At 37.5% G+C, this 15,497-nt stretch overlaps 1 protein-coding gene across 1 annotated transcript in view; it reads left to right on the top strand.

Moving 5' to 3' along the window:
• LOC119418181 (transforming growth factor beta-3 proprotein) overlaps positions 1-11,915 on the top strand; it is a 14,725-nt gene extending 2,810 nt beyond the window's left edge. Inside the window, exons 2-7 of the mRNA XM_037685438.1 lie at positions 1,000-1,160; positions 7,902-8,031; positions 8,126-8,233; positions 8,597-8,762; positions 8,834-8,987; positions 11,650-11,915. Coding sequence (XP_037541366.1) covers positions 1,000-1,160; positions 7,902-8,031; positions 8,126-8,233; positions 8,597-8,762; positions 8,834-8,987; positions 11,650-11,808 — 878 coding nt within the window. The 3' untranslated portion in view covers positions 11,809-11,915. The remainder of the gene's footprint in view (positions 1-999; positions 1,161-7,901; positions 8,032-8,125; positions 8,234-8,596; positions 8,763-8,833; positions 8,988-11,649) is intronic.
• Positions 11,916-15,497: the final 3,582 nt, after the last annotated feature.

The raw sequence follows: 15,497 nt of genomic DNA, 5'->3' as shown, positions 1-15,497 counted from the left end.
CATGAAGTTTGTTGGATTTGTACCTGGATTATTGAGCATGAAGTTTGCTGAGAAACCGTCCCTTGTTAAACAGGGGCGGAGGTCTCCGTGTCCAATTGTCACCATCTTACAACAATGCTATTGCTAGTCCCACTCAGCCCTCTGTGAATAGCAAGTGGCCATCAGGGCATTAAGGATCAGTCATTAGGATGATGGTCCTCCCTTATCATGTGAACAGCTAGTTCTGGATGTCAACAACAAACTGGTTGATCCACTGTGAGAAGGTGCTATTTATAAAACTGAGTTTCATGCAGCTCCTCAGACTGAAGAAGTCTTTTGGATTAAAGACAACACATTTAAACAAGTTATTTTATTTTTTTATTAAAAAAATTTTTTTATCCATCCAGAGGACCTGACTTTGTTCGATGTTTCTACCTGGATTATTGCGCATGCATCAGGATACTTTGTTTTTGTTTCTTGCAAATGCACCCTATTCAACATTGGAGGAGGTTTTTTTTTTTCCCACATTTTGACACATTGTCCACTCAGGTCAGTTCAGGACTTCAGGCGGTCCAGTCCAGTGTCTGTATCTTTTTCTTCTGCATCTTTTGTGCTGCCTGCACCGTGTGGTTTGGCATCCTCACGTTAAAAACGCTGGAGAGTCTGTTGAAAAGATCTCGTCCTAAAGGCAGTGTTTGCTCAGAAATCTTAAAGTGTGTCTCAGTGTTACCCTTTCACGCCGAACATGTTGAGAACTTTGCCAGCAGCACTGATAGCTCATCCAACTAAGACCCAAGCTGAGTTTTTTTCAGCTAACTTTCTTGCTATGATGTGCATCTACCATTATCTTTAAGAGTCTGATTCAAGATGGCTGCCACAGCTTACCTTCAATGTTAGACTTTGTCTTTACTCACCGCAAGATGATCTGAAGCACATGCATGAAAGGCAGCAGGGGATGTGCACGTCTTTCAAGGAATGCCAGACTTGACTTGTTTTCTTAATTCATTTGTTCTTTTGCAGATGATCTATTCTACTGCCCTAAAGGCAGCTCGAAGATTTTCCGCTTTAACGTCTCACCCATGGAGAGGAACTCCACCAACCTCTTCAGAGCAGAGTTTCGGGCCCTGAAGGTCCCAAACGCCAGCGCCAAGAGGAGTGAGCAGCGGATTGAGCTCTACCAGGTGCGTAAAGGTACCGTTTCCTTGTCCTTCTACCCATATCAAACACAAAGCTTTTAGTCAAAGCAACAACGCTGAACCTTTTTTTTTTAATTGAAATTGACATTTTTTATACAAAAGAAAGTTTACCCCTGTCAGATGAGTTTAGGTGTGGTTGACTGCTTCAAGATTCAACCCAAATATCAGAGTTTAACGTTCTTAACATAAAATTGTCGCCAGGACTGGGTGAATAATCTGCTACATGCTGGCCAGCATGTTGGACAGCTAGTTAATCCAGTTTGAGTCCAGATTAAACTGTTTGAGGACTCTAGTTTGATCAGAACTCCTAAACTGACTTTGTGAACTGGAAGTGAAAGTAAAATAAAAACATATTTTCAGCTTTGGCTCAGTCCATTCTGATGTTCTTGGTTCTCTTCTAAAAGCACTCCTGTGCACGTCCACCAAAGATGTTGCAACAGCAGAGAGGAACAACAATTCTGTGTCTGTTTTAGTCATTTTAGTAACTCAAGGCCTCCGTTTATTATGCGAACGTTATGAAGCATTCAAACTATCGTGATCCATTTTTCTTCCGTGTGTTTTTCAGCATCTTTCTCGTTCCACAATTTTTGTGCCATTTCAACAAACCATATATCAAAATGTTCAGCTTGTTCAGGGGAAGACTGTTACGACTTTTGGTATTGGTGCAACTTTAGCTTTTTGAAATATTTAGCCTTTTCTGCCATTTTTATTTTCCTCGTAGAAAATGAATTGAGCTCATTTTACATCCTTCAAATCTTTAGCTCTGTTTACATTTTACTGCTCCTTTTACATTTTGTTCTGGTTCAGTTTCTTTCAGATTCCTTGTGCAAATTTTAACTTTTTTTCCAGGTACTTTCAACTAATTTCAGCTGTTTTGTGCGCCTTTTAGATTATTTCTTCTAACTACAACATTTTTGTGCTTCTTCTAACTTATTTCAGCTAATTTCAGCTTATTGTGTTCCTTTCAGCTACTATAACTGTTTTATGCTTATTTTAGCCTTTTCAGCTCATTCCACATTTTTTGCACTTGTGTCAACCTTTTTCAGCCTAATTCAGCAAAAGAGTGCTCTCTACTTCCTTCTGGTAATTTAAAGCTTTTTTCAGATAATTTCCACTCGTTTGTGCTCATTTCTGCTTCTTTCAGCCGAACTGGACTGTATATTTATATAGTGCCTTTATATCTGATCAAGACACTCAAAGCACTTTACAACACAATCTGTGCTCTCATTTACCCATTCATACAGACTTTATTAGATCTCTACAAAGAATAATCAGTGCTTTATCACATTCATACACTGATGGGACACACATCAGAGGCAATGAGGGGTTCAGTGTCTTGCCCAAGGACACTTCAGCATGTGACTGCTGGTGGAATCGAACCCCAACTCTTGCATTGGAGGACGACTGCTTTAACCACTCAGCCACAGCCGCCTGATTGTGCCCTAATTGTGCACACATGTGCTCTCTCACTTACTTCTGGTAATCTAAACTTCTCTCTGCTGTTTCAGCTGCTTTTCAGCTATTTTTTTTTTGTTGCTAATTTCAGTGTTTGCTTTTTTTTTTAGCTAATTTATTAATTTTTTATGCTCATTTCTGTTCTTTCTGCTTTCTTCAACTAACTTGGGCTTGTTCTTCCAGTACAGCTACATTTCAGCATGGTTTGAGCTGATGTCAGCTGTTTTCCAACAAGTCCTTCAGCAGTAAGCTTTCACACTGCATTTTCACAGGAAATGTAATTTCTCCTGGTATAAATACAAAGGTGGTTTGGTATAGTTATGTATTAGGGCTGCTTAGTCAGTCAAATATTTTTGATATTTGACATATTAGTACATGCACCATGGCCAGGGAGTCCCAATAAACTACAGAAGCAAATTGCAAAATGTTCTCAATATACATTTGTGGTAATCAGCTGGACCCTGATGCTTACAGGCGGCACAAAGAGAATAATGTGAGCATCGTGATAATCTGAAATATTTATTTAGAATCTTAGTGTATTGGTATGATCACCAGTCTATGTGTATAAAATGGGGGAAATCTGTATCATCTTCTTTTTATGTGAGTAATGGTGTGCGCCAAGGCAGCATTTTGTCTCCTTGCTTTTTTAATGTGTATATGGATGATTTATCTAAGCTGTTGAATCAGTGTAGGACTGGCTGTCGGGTTGGCAATACAGCCATCAACCACCTGATGTAGGCTGACCATCTTGTAATCTTTTGTCCATATATATAGCGCTGGTCTGCAGCGACTAAGGGTTTGCTCTCAGTATGGATTGGATGTTGATATTAAATATAATGCAAAAAGAGGAACATCATGATTGTCAGGAGCAAAGAGGACACTAAACTCTCTTTCCCTGACTTCACTCTGTTTGGCAGCATCCTCCAAGTCAGTGAGGAGGTGAAATAATGGGGACATCACATAACCGCTGACCTGTTTGATGATAGGGACATGTACAGGCAGCGTTATATGCAATATGTACAAGCTAATATGCTTCTTCGGAAGTTCGCTATGTGTAAAAACTGCACTCTTTAAAACATACTGTACTCCAATGTATACTCCACCTGTGGCGGCATTACAGAAAAAGCAGTATGCATACACTTCAGGTGGTGTATAATGATGGCATGAAGATGCTGCTTGAGGTGCCGTGATGGAGTAGTGCCAGTCAGATGTTTGTAAATGTCAACGTACCAGCTTGTGCTGCTGTGCTTCGAAACCTTAAGTACAGATGTATGTGTAGGCTAACAGACTCTGTAAATAGCATCATTTATACTCTGACCAACCCCATACAAAGCTCAGTTAGGTTCTCTTCTAGTCTGTGGAATCACTGGTGCCTTAATTTATATGGCTAGAAATGCGTATTCAGTAATTACAGACCAATATCCTTGCTGCCACAATTTTCAAAAATATTAGAGAAATTATTTGTAACCAGATTAGATTGATTCATAAATAAGCAGAATAATAGTCAATATGGGTTTAGAGCAAATAATTCAGCATCAGTGTCTCTCAAAGAACTAATAGAAGAGATATCAATGTTGTTGATCAAAAACAGTGTTGTGTTAAGTGTTTTTGTTGATTTAAAAAAGGCCTTCGACACTATTGACCACACCGTTCTCCTTGAAAAACTGAATAAATATGGCATTAGAGGATTAGCACTACAGTGGGTATCTAGTTATTTGAGTAATAGGAGACTGTACAGATAAACGATCCATCCATCCATCCATCCATTATCTTTACCCGCTTATTCCATTTTGGGTCACGGGGGTCGCTGGTGCCCATGTCCAGCAATCACTGTGCGAGGGGCGGGGTACACCCTGGACGGGTCACAAGTCCATCACAGGGACACATAGAGACAAACGAGACAAACAACTATTCACTCTCTCACTCACACCTAGGGACAATTTAGAGTTACCAATCAGCCTAACATGCATGTTTTTGGTCTGTGGGAGGAAACCGGAGCACCCGGAGAAAACCCACGCATGCACGGAGAGAACATGCAAACTCCACCCAGAAGGCCCCTGGACCGGGGTTTGAACCAAGGACCTTCTCGCTGAGAGGCAGCAGCTCTACCAGTTGCGCCACCGTGCTGCCCAGATAAACGATGTAAAATCTAAATTGTGTGTTAATGGATGTGGAGTTCCTCAAAGCTCTGTGTTGGGACTAAAGTTGTTTAATTTGTACATGAATGATCTAGCTGATGTGTCAGGGTTTTTGAAGTGTGTTTTATTTGCAGATGATACCACATTTTTTTGTTCAGGTGAAGATACAGTATTGAACGGATGTTAGAGATGATACAGGCTGAATTCGTAAAAATTCAAACTTCATTCCAACTTAAGAATTTATCATTAAATTTGGTAAAAATAAAAAATAAAAATAAAAAAAATTACATGATATTTAGAAATAGAAAGAAAATTATTAAAGTACAATTTAAATTTGACAGTATTGAAATTCATAGAGTCAATAAAATAAAATTTGGGGGTGTCGTTATTAAAGAGAAGCCGACATGGAAATCTCATGGAAATTACTTAAGAATAAACTGTAAAAAGTAAGAGTTTTTGAATGACAAAGCTTTGTATATATTGTATAATGAAGTGATTGTTCCATATTCATTTTATTGTATTGAAGTTTGGGGAAAAGCATGCAAAACAAACAATTTTTATTTTACACAAAAGAGCTATAAGAATTCTTAGTATGAAGTGCTATGGTCACCCAACAAATATATTATTTCATAAGTTGAAATTATTTAAAAAAAAATTGATTTGGTTGAATATAGTATTTTACAAGTCACGTATAAAGCTCATAAAAATATTACCTCAAATATTCAATTAAAATGTGTTCAAAAAGAGAGTCATTATAACTTTAAGGGAATGGAAATGTTTGTAAAACCTCCATTTAGAACTAGTCTGAAGGAGAGTTGTGTTGTAATTCAGGGAACAGGATTGTGGAATTGTCTTGATATCACCATAAACATTTCTAAAACAATGTATATGTTTAAAAAGATGGTCAAGTTAAAATTGTTAGGAAAGTACCATGTGAAGGATGCCTGATGTTTTCTTTTCACTTTGGAGATGTTCAAACCTAAGTTGTTGTTTGTTTAAAGTTATTTTATAATATTTTAAATAAGGGGCAGATATTATAAGAATTTTTTTCTTTTTTATGCACCCTTTTCATTCAATGGTTTTTTTTTATGAATTTGTTTTGTTTCTTTTGTTTCTTTTAAATGAATGAATTAAATATATACATAAACATGGCAATGGATGAATGTTCTATTTTTATTGTGTCTTGATGTCGTTATCTTTTTTGCTTGTTTTTGTTTACTATGGATCATGTATGTATCTGAAATAAAGTTTTGATTCATAGATGGATTGATTGACAAAACATGTGACTTTATTACAGTATCTTCATTGCAATATTTGTAAAAGGTATTTTGTGTTTCCTGATCATTGTGCAGACTTCGTTTTATGGTGAAGTTGAAGAAAAACACATTTTCCCTAAAATTTGAATCATGAGAGCAGAAAAATGATACGTCTGCTAAATGTTTATTTTTAAGTTTGTTGAGCCACAAAGACTTGAAGAAGATTCTTTGTACTGCACATTAATGCTCAAGAAATAACACTTAAAGTTAGACATTATCTCAACCGCAACACTAATCGTGCTCCAAAACATTAACAAAGATCAACTCAAGTACTCAATTCTAGCACTTAAGTAAAAGTATACTCATCTTACTCAACTACAAGTAAATGTTGCTCAGTCAAAAGTTTACTCAAGTTAAAGTACTGAAAACTTACTTTTGAAAATACTTAAGTGTTAAATGCATTTAAAAAATATTCAAGTAGTTAAAAGTACAAGTTATATTTTCTAACATCAGTACATTGCTGTATTGTTGAGTGATTTTACAGAACCTTGTAACTCTGAAACCACCTGATGATGTATTGACATGTAGAACCACTCTAACACCACATGCCTTAATAAAACCTGTAAACTACAAATAATATCTTCCTGCATTTTACATGTTTGTGGAAAGTCATGGAAATCCTAACAGATGATGCACATTTAGTCTTTTCCTCAACTTCAGTATTCATACACCGCATTGTTTGTCTGTAAAAGTGCATATATTGACAGCAACAACTTAACTCAGGAGAGGAAACAGTAACACTGATAAATGAAAGTACTGCCATACTTAACGTAGAAGCTGACAACACAATGAATGTTCTGCACAGATGAATCTAGAATAATACCTGAATCAACAACTGGCCAGCTGCATTTAAGGAAAGAAAAATAGCAACAGTGGATTATAAAGATGAGCCAAAAGGAACAAGTAAACAAGAAGCTTCCTAGAAATGTAGTGGAGTCTAAGGTACAATATTTGTCTTTGAAATGTAGTGGAGTGAAAGTTATAAGTTCCCAAAAACATAAATATTCAAGTAAAGTAAAGATACTCCGAAAATCAAAGTTCATGCTCAATCATCCAGGTACAAAATCCAATAATGGTCTATCAGGTCATCTGAACAGTGTTTTTAAGTGGAAAGACGTTTCGCCCTCTATCCGGAGGGCTTCATCAGTCTGAGGAGTCCCAAGTAAACTGTTTACCCCACTAATACACTTCTTTAGTGGACCAACCAGTTTGCTGGTGATAAGATGGTTTCTGGGGGCTGTCCTGTCCCCTGTTAACTCCTCCCAGGCAGGCAGCCACAGCCAAAGTGGTTCAAGACATCAAAGTTCATGCTCAATCATCCAGGTACAAAATCTAATAATGGTCAAGCAGGTCATCTGGATGGTTTATTTTATTTTTTGTGGAAAGATGTTTTGCCCTCTATCCTGAGGGCTTCATCAGTCTGAGGAGTCCCTGCCTGCCTGGTAGGAGTTAACAGGGGACAGGACAGCTCCCCAGAAACCATCTTATCATCAGCAAACTGGTTGGTCCACTAAAGGAGTGTACTGCTTAGTGGTGTAAACAATTTACTTGGGACACCTCAGAATGATGAAGACCTCCGGATAGAGGGCGAAACATCTTTCCACCAAAAAAAAGAAAGAAAGAAAGAAAGAAAGAAAAACTGTCCAGGTGACCTGACTGACCATTATTGGATTCTCAGAAAATGTACTTAAGTACAGTACTCAAGTAAATGTACTTCATTACTGTCCACCACTGACAAAGATGCACGTCTGTAAGAGATTAGAAAGGTGATGTGTCTCTCAAACCCGTTATAGTGACTGTGCGTTGTTGTTTTGCAGATTTTGAGGCCAAACGAGCACATCAGGAAGCAACGCTACATCGGAGCTAAGAACGTTTTGACCAGAGGTTCTCCGGAATGGCTCTCCTTCGACGTGACTGAAACGGTGCGGGAGTGGCTGATAAACAGAGGTGAGGAACATTTGTTTCACAACGATCAGAAGGTTTTCCATTATTCATCCCAATGATAAATGCATGATGGATCTTTTCAATCGTTTGTCATCAGGAACCAACCTGGGTTTGGAGATCAGCGTGCACTGTCCCTGCAACACCTTCGGCCCAAATGGAGAAGTCATCGACAATGAAAACAAAGTGCTGGAGGTGAAGTTTAAAGGTGAGCTTCAATCTTCTTCTACTTTTTTTTTTTTTTTTTTACAGAAATCAGATACTCCTTCGATCAGTTTGGGAATTTAATGACTTCATGAAATACTTATTATAATTCCTCTCCCTCTAAGGTTGGTTACATGTTCTGCAGATATGATTCTTCAAATTTACTATACAAAATGACCTAATTGTTACAAATGTGTTCAAATTATTGGCAGTTTTAGAGTTATTGTGTGATTATAGCTTGTCTCGTGTTGAATTGTTTTTTTTTTAAACTTACAGTGTACAGAATAATTAATCTTTTTTTCTCACCGTTACAAAAAGACATGCAACTAAAATGTACCAGATTAAAATGTGTCATTTTGTGGGTAAGGTGTTGATGGAGAGGAGGAGTACAGCCGCTTGGATCTGGATAATCTGAAGAAGAATAAGGAACAACATCTTCCTCACCTCCTCATCATGATGCTCCCACCCCATCGCCTGGAAACTCAGTCCACACGCCGACGCAAAAGAGCGCTGGACACGAGCTACTGCTTCTCGTAAGAGACGCTCTAATCGTTTTTAGCTAACCACGTTGGAGGCTTTTTATGCAACGTACGTCTCATCCCAGAAACACAGAGGAGAACTGCTGCGTCCGCCGACTCCACATCGATTTCAGGCGTGACCTGGACTGGAAGTGGATCCATGAGCCAAGTGGGTACGATGCCAACTACTGCTCGGGGCCCTGCCCTTACCTGAGGAGCTCAGATACAACGCATAGCTCGGTGAGCAAACCTGAGAGGCGGTAAAAACTAAACCACAACTCATGATTTACACAAAGCGGTGGAAAGCTATGAAGACTTTTTTAATTTATATTTGATTATTTCCACCTCTGGGATCCATTTAAATGTGAAGATTGGCTTTAAAATAATAAACCCCAAGACGCTTAAAAAGGTTTATAATAAGTGTCTGGCCCAAGCAGCGTAGCCGTTTTATATACAAGTGCAGGTGGATCCTGCATTGTCCATCTTGTGCTGCATGAACCGCAGTTTTCACCCATGCATGTTTGCATTTTAATCAAAATGCATGGGTTAAATATATATAATATATAAAATAAATAGTTACTGGCCAAAAAATATAAATAAAATAAATAGGCAAAGATTGTGCACAATCAGTGCTCAGACTATCTGTTGGGGATCATCTTCAGCTACCACATTGTAGCTCATCTGTAATATTTGTAAAAACTTGCAGAGTTAAGCTATGGTAAACGTTTTTTTCAGGACGACTGTCAAATAATGCTTTTTTTTTTTTTAAGAGGGAGAAATGTTGCATTTCGTGCTGAATAAGAATTCACAGTTGGGATTGTATGCCAGCTAAAATTAGTGTTGCTTTTGGCATCTATTTGCAGCTTTAGGTTTGAATCATTTTAGAAAAGTCATGCAAAAGATAAAGGTTGAATAGCAAGCTGAATGTCTAAAAACTTTATTTCATTTACTTTCCAATTGCTCATAATGCGAATAATATACAAAAAAAAAAAAAAAAAAAAACTACATCGTTTTGTTTAGTTTAGAGTAGAAGGAAAACAACATTAGTTGTTATAAAGATACATTTCTTGTATATTGCTGCGTGATACTGGCAGATAAGAACACAAAACAAGATGAGGTTTTAGATGACAGTAAGGTGCCTGTGAGACATCAGTTAAATAAAATCAAAATGAGTTTGTATTCATTAAAATATGACAGTCGTTCAGCATGAAGCTGAGCTGCTGCACAGATTGTTTCTAGTTTACATTAAAGTGGTGCCGATGTGATGGATTAGCTTAATACGATGGGATTACTTTGACCCTCCACATGAGCAGAATAAATTATTACACGCTTTATTTACTTTTGAATGTCTACTAAACTTTCATTGAACTTTAGACCAAAATCTGACCAGTTTTTGCAGAGACATTAATCTGTCTTGAAGCAGGTTGACTCCAAAAGTTAACTGGAGAAATTGCGTATCCTGCAAAAATGCAGTGTGAATGCTTATTGCTGAAAAACAGCTGAGATTAGCTTAAAAAAATTGCTGAATCACATCTGAAATGAAAGAACAAGCTTTAATTAGCAGAAGAAACCAGAAAAAACACATAATTGCTGAATGAGGTATAAATTAGCAGAAATGAGCACAACAGTTAGGAAACTGGATAAAAAAAGAAGTGGATAGAGCTGAAATGAGCTAAACAAATATGGAATTAGCCGAAAAGGCTCAAATTAGAATAAAACGGCAAAATAGTAGCTGAAATAGCAGAAAAGTTTAAAGGAGCAGAAAAAAGCTGAAAGGAGCATAACAAGCTGAAATTACCATAAAAAAGTTAATTAGGTTGAAAGTAGCAGAAATTACCATGAAAAACATGAATTTATCTAAAAACAGCTGAAAGATTAAAATACTGCTAAAAATAGCTAAAAAAAATAGAACAAGCTTAAATTAGCAAAGAAAGCAGAAAGAATAAGTTTGCACAATTAGGCTGAAAGAAACAAAAATGAGCCCAAAAAGGTGGAAATTATCTGAAAACAGATTAAATCACACAAAAAAAACAGCTGAAAAGCAGCAAAAAAATCATAAAGAAGCTTAAATTACCAGAAGGAAGTGGAGAGAGAGCACATTTTTGCTGAATTAAGCTGAATTAATGTTAAAGTGAGAGCAAAAAATGTTGAAATTTTTAAAATTATCATTAAACAACTAAATAGTAGCTGAAGTAGCAGGAAAAGCTGAAACTTGCAGAGAGAAGCAGAAATAATTTAGAAGAAGCACAAAAATGTTGTAGTTAGCAAAAAGAATCTGAAAGGATCACAAAACAGAAGAAACAACAGCTGAAAGTAGCTGAAAAAAAGGTTAAATTTGTAGAAGGAAGCTGAAAGAAGCTGAAAGAAGCTGAACCAGAACAAAATGTGAAAGGAGCAGTAAAAGGTTGTAAACAGATCTAAAGATTTGAAGGATGAAAAATGAGCTCAATTCATTTTCTATGAAAAAAAGTGGCAGAAAAGACTAAATACAGTATTTAAAAAAGCTAAAGTTGCACCAATACCAAAAGCCATAGATAGCACCTCTTTCCTGAACGAGGTAAACGTTTTGATATACGATTTGTTGAAATTGCACAAAAATTGTGGAACGAGAAATATGCCGAAAAATGTACAGAAGAAAAATGGATCACAATAGTGTGAATGCTTCATAAACATTCATACAATGGATTTCAAGTGTATGTAGATGCTTCTATGACAAGCTAAATAGTAGTAAATATGACAAAGTACATACATTGTGTTTGTTAACAATGATTAGCTGAAGCATTTTGAATCCGGTTGACTCCAGAAGTTAATCACTTGTAGAAGTACATCCAAAGATTACATCATCCAGCACTAAAGAAGGTTTGGATTGGACTTCAACCTTTCTGCCTTGTTTTCCTGACAGCTGCTGAGCCTGTACAACACTCTGAATCCATCCGCCTCGGCCTCCCCCTGCTGCGTGCCTCAGGACCTGGAGCCCCTCACGATACTCTACTACTCTGGACGGACCCCTAAGGTGGAGCAGCTCTCCAACATGATCGTCAAGTCCTGCAAATGTAGCTGAAAGGACACACAGAGGACAGGTTGTATGGCAGGGACTTCACAGACCCAATCCATGAGCAATTTTTTAGATTTTTGTTGTTGTTAAAGACTCTGAGCTGTGACGTAAGCTGACCCTGTGGCTTCATGGCTGTGCTTTGTCTGGAACACACTCCGGAGAGGAACTTTTAAAGAACGGAGATTCATTTAGAGCATCTTCTTTTTACCTGTTACATTTTGTATTTCCCCTAAGTGAGTGAATGAAAAGTATTTGTGTTTGGGGTTTTTTTGTACCTAAACCCAGTATAAAATACAAAAATAAAAAATTTCTAAATCTATTTACATCTTGAGGGCCGGGGTAGCTCAGTCCTCAGGGCTGCAGGTTTGAGCCCAGGCTGCATCAGAAAGGGCATCAGGCATAAAACGGTTACCAAAAAAAAAAAAAAGTCAGTTTACATGGTCAGTAGTGCCGCTTTCTTGTTTCGACCCAATAAGCCCATTCCATGAGTTTATTTACGTGCTCAGACGACTGGTTGGCAGAAAAGGTTTGACCTGGAGCCAGCCAAAAGATGTAGAGATGAATTAACTATGTGAGTCAATACGCTCATGTTTAGTCCAAAATAAGTGCTTGGAAGGTGTAATCAATTAATGAAGTGACCAAATGTTTTCTGTCCAGTTAAAGTGTAGTAACGATGACCCGGGAATTTATACACACTCTGAAAACCACTAGTTATTAAACAGGTTTGTTTTTCTCTCGGGTCATTTTAAAATTTGCCGAGTCAAAGGACTTAGCATTGTTGTATTGTGTCACGGTGACGCTAAGAATAAACAGAATTATAGAAATAAATGAAAGTATTCCTGATGTAACAGTGATCTGAAGGCTGACTAATGTCTCTGTGCTCAACACCGCTGTAAAAGATTCGTTTTTGTGTATTTTTCAGAAATCTGTTCAAATTAATGCCCAAGTTTGTAACAATCCTTTTTATACACCCATGTGCACAACAACTTCTTGACGTTTTAATTGTTTGCATTAATTTGTCACAGTTTGCCTTACATTTCACCCTCTATTGCAACGTTGGGTTCTTTTGCCAACCAGTGGGAAACCAAGACAACTCAACGCTTGGTGACGTCTCGCTGCCTGGTACATGGCTCTATTGACATTTTGAGCTCAGACACTACTTGAATGAGTGGTCAGCTTTCCTCCAGGTTGGATTTTTCCTACAACGTGCCCTTAGTTCTCTTCTCTTCAAACAGTGGGCATTATCCTCAAACACAAAAGGAGAATGGACAGACTTGCTGCTGTATCCAAAGCCATAGCTGTGGTCAGGCGAAGGAGAGCTGAGACAGAATGCCTGCTGGATTTGCAATGGAAAGCCAACGAACAAAGAATTTGAGCCAAGCTTTTCTTTTTCTGGCCAGCCAGCAGCAATGGCCTGGTTTTTTTTTTTTTTTTTTCATCTATTAGTACGGATGGACGGGAAGAAGAATAAAAGTAGACCTGTATTCCTGGATTACAGGGAAGGATTGAAGCCATGAGCAGACTGCCATTCACTGGATATTTTTATTCCTAATAGGTTCAGACTTCTTTTTTTTTTTTACATTAAATAATTTACTGGAAAAGTGCAAATGTTACGCAACAAGTTTTTATGAAATTTCTTTGACACTAATAGCAGATTTTGTCTGTTATGTAACTTTTGTCATATAGTGATTGTTTCACTAACAGAGGAGAATTGACGCATATCGCCATTATTACGATGGAAAGAACTTTTGGATGAGGCTGGATGGGTCCAGTTACAGTTCCTTGTCATTTAAAATGGGCTGCAACGTGTTGTGTGTGATATGTCTGACTGAAAAGGGGCATTTTATAAAAAAGTAAGATCCCCTCTCTTTTTCAAGAAACATCAAGAAGTGTAAAATAATTTAAAACTGTGCCATTTTTTTACTCTTTGTTTCATTCTGTTACTTGTCAATCAGATCATTTGAAGTGGAGTTCTGTGGAAAGTTTATGAAAAATTTATATCATGCATGTTGTACATAACTTTTTGAAAGACCCCTGGTTTCCTCAGGGCTCAGTGCTTGGACCAATACTCTTTACCTTATATATGCCTCCATTAGGTAATGTTATTAAACAGCATGGGATAAATGCTCATTGTTATGCCGATGACACACAGTTATATTTATCCATGAAACCCAAGGAATCCAATCAGCTACTTAGACTACAAGCATGTCTTAAAGACATAAAAACCTGGATGACCCTAAATTTTCTGCTTTTGAACACAGACAAAACTGAGGTTTTAGTTTTTGGACCTGAGCATCTTAGGAATACATTTTTCAGTCTTTCTCCCTCCTTAGATGGCATTAATCTGGTCTCCAGCTCTAATGTTAAAATGTTTTGTGTTATTTTTGATCAGGACATGTCTTTTATCCCCCACATTAAAAACATTACTAGAACCTCCTTCTTCCATCTGTGTAATATCACTAAAATTAGAAACATCTTATCTAAAAATGATGCAAAAAAACTGGTTCATGCGTTTGTCACGTCTAGACTGGACCATTGCAATGGTTTGTTATCTGGGTGTCCAAATACTTCTTTAAAAAGTCTTCAGTTGATCCAAAATGCTGCTGCCAGGGTCTTAACTGGAGTTAGTAGGAGAAATCATATCTCTCTAGTTTTAGCTTCTCTCCATTGGCTCACTGTTAAATTCAGAATTGAATTCAAAATCTTACTTCTAACCTACAAAGCCCTCAACAACCTAGCTCCATCTTATATTTGAGATCTTGTTGTTCCATATTTTCCTAACAGAGCACTTTGCTCTCAGACCGCAGGCTTACTCGTAGTCCCTACAGTTTCCAAAAGCAGAATGGGAGGAAGATCTCTCAGTTATCAGGCTCCTCTCTTGTGGAACCAACTTCCAGTTTCTGTCCATGACACCGACACATTGTCCAGTTTTAAGACTGGGCTGAAGACTTTCCTTTTTGATAAATCCTGTAATTAGGGTTGGCTTTTTATGCTGCATTAAACTTAGACTACTAGAGGACAAATTTACATAATTTCCTTAAATGATTTGCTAAAGTTGAATAGTTGTCATTTGATACTATTTCTATCTTAACATGTGATTCTTGACCTGCCATTGTGTATCTGTTCCTCCTTCCTGTTCCTCTCAAACCCAACCGGTTGAAGCAGGTGGGCGCTTGTCCTGAACCTGGTTCTGCTAAAAGTTTCTTCCTCATGAAGGAGTTTTTCCTTTCCACTGTCGCCTTCATGCTTGCTCAAGATGAGAGTTCTGTGATGGAGTTAAATTCAAAGCAGTCTGCTCCTCAGATAAATAATGTTAAATTATTTTTATATATAAATATTTCTGTTCAGTGCCCTCAGATGACTTCTGTTGTGACTTGATGCTATATAAATAAACTGAATTGAATTGGTTTGGGGATAGAGCCACCGTTTTTTTCGAATGAGGCCTAAACAAAAGTGGACTGCTGCCAATGTAAAACAAGACCATTCACTATTTAAAAAACATTTAAACAGTTGTACATTACACTTATATACATAAAATGTCAACTTTTCATAGAATGTTACGGGATTAGCAAGTATAAGTAGCAGCAGCAGTTAGCAGCTTTAGCTTGAATGTTAGTGGCGCAGAGTTGTGAAGGAGGTCATTTATGTATATATGGTTTAAGCTGGGCGGCACAGTGGTGCAGCTGTTCGAGCTG

The sequence above is a fragment of the Nematolebias whitei genome, chromosome 12, assembly GCF_014905685.2.
Source record: "Nematolebias whitei isolate Nwh7 chromosome 12, NemWhi1, whole genome shotgun sequence".
NCBI lineage: Eukaryota > Metazoa > Chordata > Actinopteri > Cyprinodontiformes > Rivulidae > Nematolebias > Nematolebias whitei.
The sequence above is the reverse complement of the archived record's forward strand: the minus strand, read 5'-3'. Positions and strand labels throughout refer to the sequence as shown.